Genomic DNA, 18,158 nt, shown 5'->3' with positions numbered 1-18,158 from the left:
ACCCCTTCTTGTCTTAATGAACCTTTTGCATTTACAAATATTTTCAAATGTCTGTATAATACAGTAGCCTACTGTAAATATTTGTGTCTATTACTATTTATAATTTATATTCTATTGTGGATGTTTTCTCACAATCATGACGTAATGTGAAGTAAAAGAAAAAATCTAATGTAAAGTTGTTTTTTATGCGCCACCTGGTGGATATTCTGTGAAGCGAAACACATTGAGGGATTTTTTAAGTAGGCCCCCCCGAAAGCACTTGCAGAATTCTGCGAGACTCTACGAGACGAATTGCCGAATGCCGCGGGAGAAAACGCGCGTTTTTAAAGGCCACATCTGTAAGTACCAAGGTCAAGAGACAATGGGATTAGGGGTCACTATACATATACTGTAGTGTACACACAGTTGTGGTTGTATACATCAGTGAAGTTAAAATAAAAATGGTGATTGGTGCACCATGTGACAACTGAAGAAATGCAAATAAAGGACAGTAATAACATTTGAAAATAATAAACTGATACAATAGTACACAGTAGAGAAACGCACAAAATATACAACTGAAGAAAGATACGATTGAAATAAACACTGTATTAAGATTTTTCCGGGTTCAGAAACTGTAATCAAATGTAAAATAACACTGCACTTTATAAATAAAATATACATTACAAATATAGTTACAATATTATTTAGTCAAAAACAGTGACTGAATTTTCTTTGTCTTTTGTTGTTTGATTAAAGTTATTATAGAGATGATAGCAGGAATTTTAGGCTGCTGTCACTTTAAGAGCTGCACGGATCCAATATACTGTTATGAGTTTTCTTTGTCAACTATTTATGTTCCCTTGAGACATAACCGACTGTATTAACGAGAATTTCTTGACACATTTTTGTGTGTATTCAAGAGCAAAAAGAAGCAGAAGAGAACTCAGTTCAGTATCGCGCACTATTCAGTATGAGAGGCGGCTTTCTGTGCGTGTGTTTTAGATGTGTGTACAGCACAGAAAATAGCAAGTGAGTCTTCTTGCGCTTGAATGGTTTAAATCACATTAAAACGTGAAGGAAAGGAAGCTGCGCTGGAAGGAATGAGGCTGCGGCACAATAATAGTTTTACCTAGATTATCTTATTTTCATAATCGTTGGTAGCCAAAATCGAAAATCAATTAAGATTAATCGCACAGCCCTACTAACCATCTATGGACACTAAATGTTTTTTCTGAGGTAAATGTAAAATTACGTGACATTGTTTGCAAGCTGTTTTACTGATGCCTTTCTATGGTTGAAACACTAATTGCACGATTACATGAGACATTCGTATGATGTTCATGTGAAATCGAGAAATCAATATTTTCAAGCCACCCCTAGTAAATTATATGGCAGGGAATGAGTTTGCAATAATTATCTAGCACAAAATAAGTAAACACTAATTGCTAATTAAGAAAAACATATTTATCAGCCACTGAAGTACCACTGGGAACCACCCTCTAGCATCTTTCCTGTGGAAGAGCTTCCTCATCTTTATCAGTGATATTTCATCCCTGCCATGAATCACTGGGTTGGCAAGGACCAACTGTTCTCCATGATACTTTTGGTTGAGGACAAGAATCAGGTGTTACCTTTTGCAGGAAGTAGGTCTGGAAATTAATGAAGTTGTTGGTCTTGACGATATTTGGGCAGCTTTTGCAGCAGAACATGCGTGTAAAGATAGACTTCATGGCTGGGGGCCCATTCCAGGTGCTCATCATGGAATTAGCAATCTAAAAAAGGTAAACAAAGTTACAAATGCAAGTTACAAATTACAAATACATTAACAGTAATGTATACTGGTTAATTGCCACATTTATGTTTAGAAATTTTCAATTACTGTCACGTTAAAGTTATAAACAAATTATTAATAGTTAGTAAGGTAGTCGTTAAGTTAAGGTATTGGGTAGGAATTGGGTATGATAAAGGGATGTAGAATATGGTCATGCAAAATAAGGCATTGATATGTGCTTAATAATTACTAATAAACAGTCAATACCCTAGTAAGATGCATGCTAATTAGCAACTAGTTAATAGTGAGAATTGGACCCTAAATTTAAGTGTTACCATCTCTTGCAATACAAGCAAAGAATGGTATGTTGCGCATCATTATTCTGCTATAATTTAGGCCTATATAACTTGCCAGCTGTAGTCTGCGTTTGGCAGTAAAAAGTCTCAAGGCTGCATTTATTTGATCAAAAATAGAGTAAATACAGTAAAACTGTGAAATATCATTACAATTTAAATACCTTTCCTATTTTAACTTTTTTTTTTATATTATTTATTCCTGTGTTTATTTATTACTTGGCCATTTTTGTCACATGATCCTTCACAAATCCTTCTAATATGCTCAGCAGGTACAAAATAAACACTTTGTATCATCATCACAGTTGTAAGTGGTTGTGTTGCTTAATACTTGTTTTACCTTAGCAAGACAGAAGCAAGCCTGCATGCGGACTTTATAGAAGCACTGGTCTTGTTCTAGGATATCCGTAAGAGCAAGTCGTGACGCAGGAGTGGGAAATTTTTCCAACGCTGAAATAGCCTCCTCCTGGGCCACTACATCCCTCTCAAACCGTAGTTGGTACTGCCACATGAAATCAGCCTGTTCAAACTCTACCTTCCGCAGGATGGACATGTCTGGATCAATTCGGATCCACAGCAGAGGAGAGTCAGCACTGTGACGTCAAAACAGAGGAAAATGGTTTATTGCAGGTATGATGCTGAAATTAATCAAGCTTTCTTTGACTTGGACTAAAAAGAATCTGAAGGACCTTCCTATAGCCTGGAATTGCCATGGATTCTAAATTCTGACTAAGGATATTATTTGAAAAATGTAGGCTAGAATGAAAGAAGGATAAAAAGGTAGATTCTATATGAACCTGATAACCAGTGCCAGAGTTCACAGTGCTGTGTACAGTGGTTGTAACCTTCTTCTCTCCTCATCCTCACCCTATGTTGTTGAGAATGGCTGATCTCTCTAGCTCCCTGTGGCAGCCCTTCCTGCTCTGACATCTGAGAGACAACAACACTAGTCATCACAAATCTCTCTCTCTCACATCTCCATAATATTACGCACAGACAATCAATGTGTCAGATGTATGAATTACTTAATCACAAATCTTTGTGCTTTGAAGCAAGAATATTATCTCCCAGCTAAATTTTCAAAACGACGCGAGTTTCACCAGTCATGTTGTCATTAAAAACCCACAACGAAATACAACCCCATTTCCAGAAATGTTGGGACATTTTGTAAAGTGCAATAAAATAAAGAATCTGTGATTTGTACATTTTCTTAAACCTTTATTTAACTGACATAAGTACAAAGAAAATATTTCCAATGTTTTTCACTGACCAAATGAATTGTATTCTGTAAAGATAAACAAATTTTGATTTGGATGGCTGCAACACACTCCAAAAATGTTGAGACGGGCAAAATAAAAGTTAAAAGATCATAGAATATCCAAGTTAAACTATTTAGAAACAGCCCACAATAAGCAGGTGAATTGGCAATATGTTAGAGTATATTGATTGCGTATAAAAAGAGCATCTCAGTCTTTGCTTGCAAAGATGGGTCATGGCTCACCACTCCATTGTCCAAAACCACTGTCACTTTACACAGTCTGCTGCTTCATCAAGAAATGCCACTTGAATCTCTGTTCTGCAAGGAGAAAGCTATATATCAATTCTATGCAGAGATGACACTGAATTCCCTGAGCCCGAGCTCATCTCAGATGGTCTAGAAGTCAGTGGAAATGTGTGCTGTGGTCAGATAAGTTCATTTTTCAGCTTGTTTTAGGGAAAAACAGACATTGAGTTCTCAGTCCCAAGGACAAAAGGGACCATCCAGACTTTCATTAGCGACAGGTGCAAAAGCAAACATCTGTCATGGTATGGAGGTGCATCAGTGCAAATGACAGGGGTAACTTGCATGTGTGTGAAGGTATCACTGACATGGAGGCGTATATTCAGATTGAACAGAGACTACAAGATCACATCTTTCCTGGGAAGCAAGACAAAGCCAGGCCTCATTCAGCATGTGCTATATCAGAGTGGTTTATAGACACTACACCACAGAGTGGATGTGCCTGCCTGCAGTCCAGATCTGTCTCTTATGGAAAATGTATGGCCCATCATGAAAAGGAGAATCAGACAATGATGACCACAGACTGTTAAGCAGCTGTCTTCTATCAAGCCAGATTGGGTAAACATTCTACTTGAAGTTAGTATCCTCAGTTCCCGAACAATTAAAAAGTGTAATTAAAAGGAAAAATGGTGGGACACAGTGGTAAACATGCCTCTGTCCCAACTTATTTGGAGTGTGTTGCAGCCATCAAAATCCAAATGTGTATATCTTTACAAAATACAGTTGATCAGTGAAAACATTGGAAATCTTTTCTTTGTGCATTTGTCAGTTAAATAAAGGCTAAAGATAATTAACAAATCACAGATTCTTTAACATCTCCTCACTACCCACTAGTTGCCTGTCCCCTGAACACACTGTAAAAAACACGGTCTCTGTAGTAAGGATGGGCATTTTTCAAAAATATTGCATTCGAATATTCGGGTTTAGTTAGTTAACTTAGTAAATTAATAGTTAGTTTTTTAGTTTTTGTCACCATTTCTGAAGAAGCTTACGATTAGGCAATATACACAACAAGCTTACAATATAAATTAAAGTTTTCTTTTAATTGAAAACATTAAACAGTAGGCCAATGTGTAAACAAAAAAAAAATATATAAAGAACAATAGGATTTAAGCTCAAGCAGCGCGAACGGAAAAAAACGGCTAATAAAGCAGAGTAACAGATTGCACCAGTTATCGTACAGAACGTACACATACACTCGAGTCAGCATATGATTATCGTGTTTATATTGTTTCACGTTTATGTTGAGAAAAACAATAATATCCACATGCAGGCGCGCCGCCAGCAATTTATGCTCGAGTGAGAAAACGCGCTGCGCTGACAGACGTTTCAGAGAAACAAAGATAACGGTGTTCTAGTTCAAAGTTTCTTACAGCACTTTGCGTTTTCTGTTCTTAAACCTCTCCCTCAACGAAACTTAAAGGGAGAATATGTCTCAAAATCATTTTGCTATTAGATAAGTTATCATCTCGGATCACTCGCACTACAGCTGTGCTTACCTGCAGTCGCGATGCAGTGACGGACAGCAGAGTCCTGCACGGGTCCGATTTTGTAAACCCGCACCCGCAGTGCTTAAAACCGCATCCGACCCGTTTTCCGACAGCAGCACTATCTATTTCAGAAATCTATTTCAATTAATCATAAAATGGCCCTGATGTGTCACTAGACATTAAGAAATCATGTTCGTTTCAAATACTAATATCACTGACAACAGTAGTCCGGCCAGGATATTGTCATTTAAAAAGTGGACTTGCAGCCCTCAACTGATGTTGATGTTGTCATCTTGTGTTTTGGCCTGACGCGCCGCCCTCCACCTATCTACCAATCACGAAGTCAGTAGTGTTTCGGGATCCGGGTTGCCAGCTTTGCTCTAACCTACTCTAGTCGGATAAAAATGTCTAACGTTACTAAATCAAAAAGACCTCGTTATAATTCAGAAATTCGTTGTGACAAAGTCCGAAATAAAACCAGAATTTGTATAGGAGATGCTTTTGAAAGATGGAGACGGCTGAAAACGGAGAAGAATTTGAACACAGACGCAACGTTGCTAATTTTCTCCAGGACAGGTAAGATTCATCTATGCTTGGCTAACTTGTACTTGATGTCAATGGACATTTCATATATTCATGACAGTCGAACAAAGTTACGCATGTTCGTGCAAAGTAACGTAACATTAGCTCACATCATGGACGTATCCTAACATTTGCAATGCATTATAGGAGCCCGTTTCTCTGTCATTATGCTGAGACGCTGATGAAAACAACATTAGCACGCCCATTATGGCAATTTGAAACGTAATTGAGACAGAAGCCTAACTTTACCTCAGAAAAAATTATTCGTCATTCGTTCTTCTCGTACAGTATATCGTGGACTAAGTTACACCTGCTGCAAGTTGACCTGTATGACCAGTGCTAATGTAATTTAGTTACTCTAACAATATTTTCTAATGGGACTGAAAACAACCCTGTGATAGCCATTGGTGATATTGAATTTGTCCCGCGTTATAATTGCTGTGGCAAATGTTTTGGTTATTTGTTAGCCTACTTATGACAAAAACTTTAGTACTTAAATCGAGATTTTTTTTTTTCGTATTGAAAAATAAGGAAGTTTTATTTTGTTGTTTATATGTTTTTTTTCTTTGTTTTACTATTATCCTTTTTTCTCAGATTTTTTTCAATTGTAATTGTATTTATATGTTCAAAATAAAGAAATCAAATCAAATTAAATATCAAATCAAAAACACTTATCTCTTAAGCTATTATGGCCCCAGCAATCTTTACGATTATATTTAACTAATGACAATTAGTACATTTTTTAAATACATAGTTACTTATCAAAATATCTCTCATGAAGCATAAACATAATTAACAGAAAAAAAATTACTGTGTATGTCTCGTCGTCACTTGCCATTGGAAGCTCATTGAAGCAGCCTACGTTTCTGCTGAATCCTGCAGCTTATCTGGCAACCTCGAGTCAGGGGGGAGGGGGAGGGGATACACCGCTCTACAGTATTTTTAAAGTGATTGCAGTACCAGTTTTGGCCACAATCCTACATAGTTCCTTTAACAGTTAAATTTGAAAAATACTGTTCGATAGAACTGCTTTGTTACCACAGTTATCTGCGTGCTTCCTCAGTGATGAAGTTCCACATTTGCGGCTATCCAACACGAAAATGCATGCAGCAAAGCCTTTCACAATATTTTCTTCAGATAACTCCAAATTTCTCCCACACACTGGACTTTATTTTTGATGACGTATTGTCGACAACTTTACAATCTCCACTAGCTATTCTTTTCTTCAACTCCTCAGCATCCATCTCGACGATAGGGTGACCAGACGTCCCGAAAAATTCGGGACAGTCCCGAAATCTAAGCTGTGGTCCCGAATCCCGAATCCGGCCCTAATTGTCCCGAAAATTATACTAAAGCAAATTCTTGAGTAGTTATTGTCTGATAAACAGACATCCCAACCTGCAAAAGTTCATTTCAGGGAGGTACCCCCCCCCCCAACCCCCCCCCCCCCCCCAAAAAAAAATGGAAGGAGGACAAGGATATGACATTTCACCACAGAGTTGTTGTCCCTAAAATATATAAAAGCATAATACATAATGTCTATAGGCTATAGGCCTATGCATTTATTTGTTCATAATGTTACAATTTGTAGATTACTTTTACTATTTATAAGCTGCTTATACTATTCATGTAAACTGCTTTTATTTATATTCCATTGCAGCTTTAAACAGGTCTAAGGAATAGGCTAATATGCACATGAATGAAATGAAACTTGTTGAACTCACCTCAACATGTCTTTTACAATCATTTAACCCGCCATGGGCAATGCTGAAGTCACTGTTACAAACTTTACAGCGTGCAAGACTATCATTATGTTTTACTCTTATAAGACAGGGGTACACTTTCATGTAGTCTGCCGTAAAATGTATCTTATACTTTCGTTTTTTGCATGTTTTTTTGTGGCACTCTCCCATTGCCATGGCGCTCCTGTTTCTAGATACACTGAACTGATTAATTCGGTTCGGGAGAAGCGATAAAACCCGCCCACACTGACAATTGATTGGTTGATTTACCGAAACAGGCCAATCAGATGCTCTCTATCTTACGTGCGCACACACGCACACACGCAAGGTCTCTCGCTCCCTCTCCCTCTCTGCTGTGCACGCGCGCTCTGGCTCGCTCGCTCTAGATTCCGGGAGATTTTAACTCATTTGCGGGTATCAGGGAGCCGCTATCAATATGCGGGAGACTCCCGGAACTTCCGGGAGACTTGGGATGTCTGGATAAACATTAAAAACTGTCCGTGGAGGTTGAGTCGTCCTGCAGCCAGCCCCCGCCGGCTGCAGCATCTTTTTCTTTTTTTGAAGTTCAAAAAAGATACCGTAGGCGCGAATTAAAATGCATTGATAAGCGAGCGCAAGTTGCCGCAGCCGCGAGGACAGGCAGCCAGTAAAGGTGTGATTGATTGGTCGCGGCACTGTTTGAAAAAAAAACTTCGGCCTAATGTCTGATGTTGGGTTACACAAAGCAAATCATCTACACAATTATTTAGTTTTCTTATTTAATGACCGACAATTTCGTCATAATAATAAGTTTGGCATAAGGCTTATTAGCGTTAGACTTTATAGGCCCTAGCCTGAAATGTCTGATTTACGCACTGTTACAACAGTCTTTTTTTATTTTTTGGTCACAATGACATTTGAGTGTTTTTTACTATTTACTATTTTACTATAGGCTATGTAGTCTAATATCATAGTAGGACTACCCCAAAACCTCACCAAAAAACACTGCTAGCCCCCGTCCCGAATTTCAGCCAATCTCATCTGGTCACCCTACTCGACGACTGCAAGCAGATCGCGCGCGCGCCGTTATGAGGAATTTTTAAAAGTGAAAGTAACCTATACGTTATAGATTCCTGGGAGGGCGTGGCGCATGCGGGCACAAATAAGCTGATGTGGATTTTAAATGATTTTATCAACTTGAAATACAGGCATATTTTTGTAGATGTGTTCTAAAAATATGCATATATTTTTACGTTTGCATGTGATTGTTTTAAACCCGTGTTTAGACCCGTGTTTCCCCCGTGTCCGACCCGACCCGCACCCGTATCCGACACAGTTGGATATTTCTCACCCGTTTGAGCAAAATTTGGTACCCGAACCCGTGCAGGACTCTAACAGACAGCTGTCTTTCCTCAGTCGACTGCTGTTTGGATTTCATGTGATTTCTCATTGTGGTGATGATATTATAACTCCAGATTAATTAATTAATTTGATCAAAAGTAATTCCATTTTGAAAGATCATTTAATAACCTAATTTTCGACTAGTAATTCCAAACTTCGCGAGGCAGATGACGACATTATGATAAAATACAAACAACTTGTTAAACGCGCCACAGTGCCACCCAGTGCATTTAATTATAACTGTGAGTTAGTGCTTGGGATTTATCAGGGATTCACTGCATTTACGACCCGCAAAGTATTTACGGCTTCATAAATTCGAATAGTATTTTATTTTTCGAATAATAATTACAGATCGAATATTCGAAAATTTGAATATTCGTGCACATCCCTACTCTGTAGACAGCCCAGGCTCCACAAATGGAAACAAAAACAAACTGGGCCAACCTGCACCATGAAACATAACAAACAGTGTTCCAGCCAATAACCGACAAGAATGATTTGGGGGTGGGGGTTGGGGGGTTTAGTGCGCGTGCACATGAAGGGGGGTGTGGGGAGTGGAGGAGAGAGAAGCATGAAGAGGGAAGTTAACTAGAGGGGAGATGTCCTAGACAACGACAACGACTAACGTTAGAATTATATTCTCTTGAATTTTGAAATGGCCGACACACGACCAAAGAGACGACGTTCCGATGAACAAATAGCAAAGAAGAGGGAAAAGGAGAAGGAACACGCAAAGTCCCGAATTTACATCGGAAAGGGAGGGGGAGGGGACGGCATGAGGAGGAGGCAGGGTCGAGCTTAGCTAGCCTCCATTTTGTTTGACAATACTTCGAACGTCAACAAGAAGTGACATCACCCAACATCGCTTATAGATCTGACACCCTAGGGTGGAAAGAGTACTGAAAAATATACTGAAGTAAAAGTATAATTAATTTCCAAAAAATGTAGTGCAAGTAGAACAAGTATTTGTCCAAAAAACTACTTGAGTAAGAATAAAAGAGTAGCTTATTTAAAAGTATGCATAAGTAGTAAGTAGTGAGTGCTGAGCTGTGGATCCCCCCCCATCCCCCATCCCCATTTATCACCATTTTATATCATAATGTATGACAAAAATAGATTTCAAATCAGTAATAAGACCTTAATGAACACTGAGCGAGCTATAGCTGCACATAAAATATTAATGTTCAGAACAGTGCAAAGAATAGAAAAACCTCTAGAAACTCATATGTGAGTTCAGCATCACACACAGAGATTGGTTAAAAAGAGATGGCAGCAGTTTTATTGTTTTGTGATAAAGAAATGAGAATCACTAATAATATCAAACAGTTTATCTCACCTACTGCAATGAAATAGGCAAAGATAGTGAGCTAACATGAACTAGATTGTAATTCCATTCCATTGAACAAGAAACAATTTAAACCTAAAGGCACATTGTTCTTAAAGGGGGGCATCATCCCCTACCCTTTATACACTACACAGCTACATTTACTCAAATTGTTAGCCTGATAATATAATTTGTCATTAAAATTTTGCATGAAATATAGAAGTATTGTCACCAGGGAAAACTTTTCCCAAAAAATAAAAATCAAACACGCGTCTCTTTGTGGAGCTGCGGCGGTCTCTGGCTGGAACAAAAAATATTGAACTTGAAAAATGTTTTGCACAAGTGCACTCACAAAATTAAGGTGGATTGTATGAAATGAATGAAAAAAAAAAAAAAAACATTATAAACGATAAAGCTGTAGTTCTCTTACGAGAGGTTCTCTCGTATTGCGTAAGTAGCTTACGCATCGGGAAAGTCTTCTTTCTTCGAGATCTGAAGCCAAAAAATTATCCTTAATTTTGTATTCATTGTCAACGCAGTGCAGCAGCCGACAGACCTAGGCAGGCTATATAAGCGTGCTCATTGGCTGCTCGGCTGCAACTGCTTAAGCCTATCGGTGAGCGCTCTGAACGCGGCAACCAATGAGGGCGCTTCGCGCCCTCCACACCCTTCTAACCGTCAGAATGGGCGTGGCCAGCATGTATATATTCAGCGCTCACAGGCTAAAATTCTGATTTTCTTGTCTTCAGCGACGCTCTTCGCATCGCTGGATCTTGAGAGCCGCCGCCGTTGAAACCAGCGACCAGCAAGCTTAGGACAGCGCCTGAGGAAGCCGTCCGTTTTCGCCGCCTTCAGCCATCCGTGCCTGCTACGCTATCCGGCGACATATCCTTTACATTATTACTGTTTCTGTGTGTACTCTAAAAGAGCACGAGGCGTTTTTGTAAAAACGCCTCGTTTTTGCGGCTCGTGCCGCGCCCCGCTCAGCAACGGAGACCGCCACCTCTCTGCGCTCTCCGCCTGGGCCGCGGGCACGCCGCCACCGCACTCTCCGAGTGCGAAGAGCTTTCAATGTCGACCCTGCGGGCTCGACTTGAAGCTTTCGACCAAGCTGTCGCTCCGCCTGTCCCTGCCGGGCCGCGCAATAAGAAGCGCCGCTCGCAGCGACCACCGGAGACTGTTGTGACTGAGGAGCTCGCCGGAACCTCTCCCTCGAGCTCTCTCTCGCCCTCTCCCTCCCGGCCGCTCAACCGCCGGCTCTGCCCGCGCCGCCGCCGCGTCAGGAGATGAGGCGAATGTGATAGATACCCGTACTCTCCCTCTGTTCGAGCTGTGCAATACGCCGCTCACAAGGGATGGCAGAAGCGGACGGTCTCGGAGCGAGTTTCCTCTCCCTCTGTTCGAGCCGCGCAAACTGAGCCGCTCACGAGGGATGGCAGAAGCGGACGGTCTCGGAGCGAGTTTCCTCTCCCTCTGTTCGAGCCGTGCAATACGCCACTCACGAGGGATGGCAGAAGCGGACGGTCTCGGAGCGAGTTTCCTCTCCCTCTGTTCGAGCCGCGCAAACTGAGCCGCTCACGAGGGATGGCAGAAGCGGACGGTCTCGGAGCGAGTTTCCTCTCCCTCTGTTCGAGCCGTGCAATACGCCGCTCACGAGGGATGGCAGGAGTGGACGGTCTCGGAGCGAGTTTCCTCTCCCTCTGTTCGAGCCGCACAAACTGCGCCGTTCACAAGGGATGGCAGGAGCGGACGGTCTGAGCTCTCTTTACGTTACAAGAAAGCTACTCCGTCCTCGCGCGTCACTGGTGAAAGGGGAACAGAGTGTTTTCGTCCCGCCGTGGCCTGGACTATAACCTCCATTCTCACACATTTCTCAGTCCCCTCTTAAGTTCAGGCGACTGGAATTGTTACTATTGCAGTATACGAGCCTGTTATAAATACACGCTCGCCTGCAAGCAAACGGCGTCACAAGACATGATACTAATGTATTTTCCCCTGTGGCTTCTGTGAGCTCGCGGCCAGTTTTTCTTACATACAGAAAACAAGCCCGCTCTCTCCCTCGTTGGGCCGCGCAGATTGCGCCGTTCAAGGGATGACAAAGCGGACGGTCACGAGCAGCGTTCAGCGTGCGCGCCTCACTCACCGGCGAAAAGAGAAGAGAGTGTGTTATAGTCTCGCTACGGCTGGACAACCGCCAATCCTCACACATTTCTCAGTCCCCTCTTAAGTTCAGGCGACTGGAAATATTACTATTGCAGTAAACGAGCCTGTTTTAAACACGCTCGCCTGCAAACAAACGCCGACGCGACACATGAGGTCGCTTTTTATATGCTCGCGCTAACTGAAAGCTTATGTGTTTCCCCTGTGGCTCAGTGGCAGAATCATACGCTTTCATGCGAGAGATCCGCGTTCGATCCCAGCTCTCGGGGAAAATAAAATTTATGCTGCTTGCTTCTCCGAGCTCGCGGCCAGTCTTTCTTACTTACAGAAAGCGAACCCGCCCCTCGCACCACACCTTCTCAGGGTGCTCGAGTATTTTTGAGCATCTAAACACGAGAGAAGAAAAGACGGTTAAATCCCGCAGCCCTGCGGCTGGACCACCGTCGAAGCTTCACGCTCTGTCAGTCCCCGTTGCCACGGCTACTGCAGCTGTTTACCCCGCAGTCAACGAGCCGGTATCTACCCGCTCGCCTGCGCGCATCCGCCGTTCTCACGGCAACCCAGAAAAATTTCAAAAGAGCATAATGTCTGGTTGCACGGCTGACGCCGTATGTGTTTCTAGTACAGTGAATGTGCCCACGTTCTGTGCTCACCCCTGTACACAAGCACTATACATTCCGTGTCTCTCACAAAGCCCACTCTCATGAAGCAGGCAAAAGCCGCTTTAGTGTTAAAAGTAGGTCACGTGTCCACTTCTCCGTGCCCACACCTACTCACTGCCCGCTCTGTCACACGGCCTCGCACGACCGGTCATGTTTTAAATGTGAGTCCTGTGCCCGCCCTCGAGCGCTCACACATACTAACTACATTTTCGCGCCTCACACTATTTGTTCCCCGTCCAAAGCCACCGGGACACTGTGTGTAAAACGGCCAGCTATCGCTACGTGCGATCCGCCGTATCTAACCACCAAGAGAGCGCGCGCGCCACGCCCGCCCCTGAATGTAACTCCTGTGCCCGCCCTCGAGCGCTCACACATACTAACGAACATTTTCGCCCCCGACGCCGCCATCGCGCGTCGCGCCTCACACTTTATGTTCCCCGTCTAAAGCCACCGGGACACTGTGTGTAAAACGGCCAGCTATCGCTGCGTGCGATCTGCCGTATCTAAGCACCAAGAGCGCGCGCGCCGCGCCCGCCCCTCCGTTTCGAGCTCTCGAGCACGCGATGCGCGGCGATCGGAGCCCGGAGGCCATTCTGCCCCTGGCTGCACACGCAAAAGCGTGGGAAACTATTCCAGGCGCATCAGAATGGGTGCTAAGCACAGTAAAACAGGGCTATACTCTGCAGTTCGCTCGCCGCCCTCCGCGCTTCAAGTGCGTATCGAGACCAGAGTGAATGGGGAAGTAGCACATCTACTTCGAGCAGAAATAGCTACACTTCTGTGCAAAAGGGCTATGGAACCAGTTTCCCCTTCCATGAGCGAGTCGGGCTTTTACAGCCGTTATTTCCTCGTTCCCAAGAAGGACGGAGCTCTCAGACCAATTTTGGATCTGAGACGTTTGAACGAGGCTCTTACGAGAAGACCGTTCAAAATGCTCACAACCAGACAAATTCTCGCGCAAATTCGCCCGAGGGACTGGTTTATATCTCTCGATCTAAAAGACGCGTGCTTTTCAGATCCTGATAATACCCCGTCACAGGCCATTCTTGAGATTCGCCTTCGACGGTCAGGTATATCAGTACACGGCCCGCCTGTCGACACAGCGCGCGCGCTGCATTCGACGCCTGGCCGCGTCCCTCCGGCCGGGCAGCACCGTATCTCTCAAAACATTTCAGAGGCTACTAGGTTGTATGGCCTCAGCCGCAGCAGTGCTTCGGCTGGGCCTTTTACGAATGCGCCCGCTACAATGCTGGCTGAATGCCCGAGTGCCTCACAGAGCATGGGCTTCCAGCGGTATTCGCATCAGAGTGACTCAGAGCTGCGTTTCAGCTCTGAAGCCCTAGTTAGCGGCCGACTGGTACCAGCGGGGAGTGACAATGGGAGCTATCTCACACCGCAAAATTATCTCGACGGACGCTTCCACCTCAGGCTGGGGCGCTCTGTTCGAGGGCAAACCGGCTTTTGGCCTATGGTCAGACCGGGAAAAATGCCTCCACATAAACTGTTTGGAGATGATAGCGGTCGAGAACGCGCTCAGGCGCTTCCTCCCATTCATACGGGATCACCATGTGCTAGTCCGCTCGGACAACATGTCCGTGGTATCCTATGTGAACCGACAGGGCGGTGTCAGATCCAGGAATCTGTGCAGGCTGACAGAACGCCTTCTCGTGTGGGCTTACCGCACGCTGCGCTCGCTGAGAGCCGCGCACGTACCGGGCCACCTGAATGTCGGTCCAGACAGACTGTCCAGGGACAACATTCCCCCCGGAGAATGGTCTCTGCACCCCCAGACAGTCCAGTTTCTCTGGCGCCTATTCGGCAGAGCGGAAATCGACCTCTTTGTGTCGAAAGACAATGCTCAATGCCCGAAGTTTTATTCGAAGAGCGAGGACGCGCTGTCCCAGACATGGCCCAGCCTCCCGCTGTATGCTTTTCCTCCGATCTCCCTGTTGCCACAGGTCATTTCGAGGATCAGAGAAACGCACCACTCAGTGCTGCTTATAGCCCCGCGATGGGAAAACCAAACTTGGTACCCAGAGCTAGTGAGGCTGTCGCACTCACCCCCGTGGCCGATCCCGGTGAGAAAGGATCTCCTCTCCCAAGCCGCTGGATCGATCTGGCATCCCCATCCAGAGCGCTGGTCGCTGCATGCATGGGTGATCAACGGATACCCGTTGACCTGTCAGAAGGGGTCGTGAACACGATCACACAGTCGAGAGCCCCCTCCACGAGACGGCTCTATGCGTCTAAATGGTCGGTGTTTTCTAAATGGTGCGCTACTCAAAACCTGGATCCGCGCGCATGCGGGGTCCCGCGGGTGCTCTCCTTCTTACAAGAGCTGTTGGAAAAGGGCAGATCCCCTTCCACGCTCAAAGTATATGTGGCCGCTATTACAGCGTTCGCTGAGACGACGCGCGGCCGGGCACTGGGAAGGAATGAGCTCATTATCCGCTTCCTCAGAGGAGCTAGACGGATGAACCCCCCGCGGCCCCCCTCGGTTCCCTCGTGGGATCTGTCCTTGGTCCTGGCGGCCCTAAAGGCTTTTCCCTTTGAACCGCTTGAATCCGCGGATCTAAAGTATCTGTCGCTTAAAACCGTTTTTCTGATAGCTCTGTCTTCAGTCAAACGAGTGGGTGATTTGCACGCGCTATCTGTTAGCCCTGCATGTCTCGAGTTCGGGCCGAATGACTCGAAAGTCATTCTCAGACCGAGGCACGGTTACATCCCCAAAGCGATTGGAACCCCGTTTAGGGCACAAGTTATTTCCCTCTCGGCTCTGCCAGCATCCGATAGTGGGGACAGTGATAACCTCCTATGCCCTGTCCGGGCGCTGAGAGTTTACATCACGCGCTCCGCCGCTTTCAGGCGTTCAGAGCAGCTCTTTGTTTCCTTCGGCGGACGCACCAAAGGTCTTGCCGCCTCGAAGCAGAGCTTGTCCAGGTGGATAGTGGACGCGATAGCAGCAGCTTATGCCTCCAAACACCTGCAGTGCCCTCTGGGCATCAGAGCCCATTCCACTAGAGGCATGGCCTCGTCGTGGGCCTGGTCCAGCGGAATTTCTATCCACGACATTTGTATGGCGGCGGGCTGGGCCTCCCCGTCAACATTCGTGAGGTTTTATAACCTGGAAGTTCCTGCCCTACAGGCAAAAATATTGTCAGTATAAGTGACATGTATGCTCTGCCCAGCTCCCGTGTGCAGACTACGTTCATATGCTGGCGCTATTCTGGTACTTTACTCAGGGTGAAGTGTTTGACTCAGACCGGCTGATCCGCTCTGTTTCCTATTTCCCGTTACGCGCTGTTATCGGTGTTGGCCCGCGCTGCTGGCCGCCCGCATTATTCTCTGCCGCGCGGGAATTTTTCTCTTCATGTGAGACCGACTATGTCGTTTTCTCCTACCCTTATGAGTGTTTATGTACTGTATGGGCTCGCTCTGCCGGCCCTACTGTTTGTACTGTTATGTTTATAGACCGGCCGCGCCGCTCTATTTCATATGCTGCATGAAGTGCATGTACTGCGCTGGCCCGTCTCTCCGACCGGCCACATTTCCCAGCAGAGTGTTTTCCCCGGTTCCCCTGGGATTCATGGGCTGGATGCTCGGCGCACACGGCGTTGACAAAGGGTTCCCGATGCGTAAGCTACTTACGCAATACGAGAGAACCTCTCGTAAGAGAACGTACTCGGTTACTTATGTAACCTCGGTTCTCTCTAGAAGAGGGAACGAGTATTGCGTAACCTGCCGTGTCGCGCCACGAGCTTTTGCGCTTCAGACTGCGAAAACCAGAATTTTAGCCTGTGAGCGCTGAATATATACACGCTGGCCACGCCCATTCTGACGGTTAGAAGGGTGTGGAGGGCGCGAAGCGCCCTCATTGGTTGCCGCGTTCAGAGCGCTCACCGATAGGCTTAAGCAGTTGCAGCCGAGCAGCCAATGAGCACGCTTATATAGCCTGCCTAGGTCTGTCGGCTGCTGCACTGCGTTGACAATGAATACAAAATTAAGGATAATTTTTTGGCTTCAGATCTCGAAGAAAGAAGACTTTCCCGATGCGTAAGCTACTTACGCAATACTCGTTCCCTCTTCTAGAGAGAACCGAGGTTACATAAGTAACAGAGTACGTTTTATCACATCTCACGCTGAAAGAGATGCAGTATAATGCCACTGGAATAAAGAGCATAAATTCAATCTGTTCATCATAAAAAGTGATTGTGTCTCTTCAGAAAATTTGGACTAAACCACTCAATTCATATGGATTAGTTTTATGATTTCTTTATGACCTTTTTGAAGCGTCAGAGTGGTAGTTGTGTAGCTGTCAATGAAGGAACAAATCTCTCAGGTTTCATTAAAAATATCTTCATTTGAGTTGAATGAAAGTCTGACAGGTTTGGAACAACATGAGGGTGAGTAATTGATGACAGAATTTTCATTTTTTGGTGAACTATCCCTTTAATTACAGTAACATGAGTATTTGTAATTCATTACTTCACACCGCTTCTGACACCAGTGTTGTGGGCATTAGCGGGTTAAATTAAGAGCTAATTCATTATTACTTATGTACAGCAATTCTCTATTGGAATTATAAAATTGATCTTAATCTGTTTATTGTGGAATAATTATTTTTATACTTAAGATTACGATGCTAATATTTCACATTTATAATCATATTTTAACAGTTTGGCTACGCAACATTTAGCATTTAATCAAATGCTGATTCAGCATTAAGGAGAGAAAAGAATGTACAAGAAGAAGAGAAACTAAGCTCTTTGTCTCTTGTTTGTGTAAGAACATAAATTTTGTGTGTGCATGTTGAACAGAAAGATGCATTCCATAATTAGACAAATATGTAGAAAGGCATTAATCTAACTATGGCTGCCTCCTAATAGTCGACTAAACGTTAAAGGGGGGGGTGAAATGCTCATTTTCACTCAATCTCCTGTTAATCTTGAGTACCTATAGAGTAGTATTGCATCCTTCATATCTCCAAAAAGTCTTTAGTTTTATTATATTTATAAAAGAAAGATAGGCTGTACAGAGTCTTTCCGAAAAAAACCGAGCGGCTGGAGGCGGGCCGTGTGGGCGAAGCTAAAGCTGTGCTTACCCGCCGAGCTAACAACACAGAGACATTTGAAGCAGTTTTACTCACCGCCC

The 18,158-nt window shown here is 44.3% G+C and overlaps 1 protein-coding gene across 2 annotated transcripts in view; it reads right to left on the bottom strand.

Moving 5' to 3' along the window:
- Nucleotides 1–18,158, bottom strand: part of taf2 (TAF2 RNA polymerase II, TATA box binding protein (TBP)-associated factor) — an 86,471-nt gene that overhangs the window by 33,166 nt on the left and 35,147 nt on the right. For both annotated transcript variants that reach the window (XM_081389078.1, XM_081389079.1), the window contains exons 16-17: nucleotides 2,447–2,699; nucleotides 1,614–1,754 (exon numbers count right to left, since the gene is read on the bottom strand). In XM_081389078.1, coding sequence (XP_081245204.1) covers nucleotides 1,614–1,754; nucleotides 2,447–2,699 — 394 coding nt within the window. The remainder of the gene's footprint in view (nucleotides 1–1,613; nucleotides 1,755–2,446; nucleotides 2,700–18,158) is intronic.

This window comes from Scardinius erythrophthalmus (genome assembly GCF_964197995.2).
Source record: "Scardinius erythrophthalmus genome assembly, chromosome: 16".
In the NCBI taxonomy this organism is placed as follows: domain Eukaryota; kingdom Metazoa; phylum Chordata; class Actinopteri; order Cypriniformes; family Leuciscidae; genus Scardinius; species Scardinius erythrophthalmus.
This window is presented reverse-complemented; position numbering and strand designations above follow the sequence as displayed.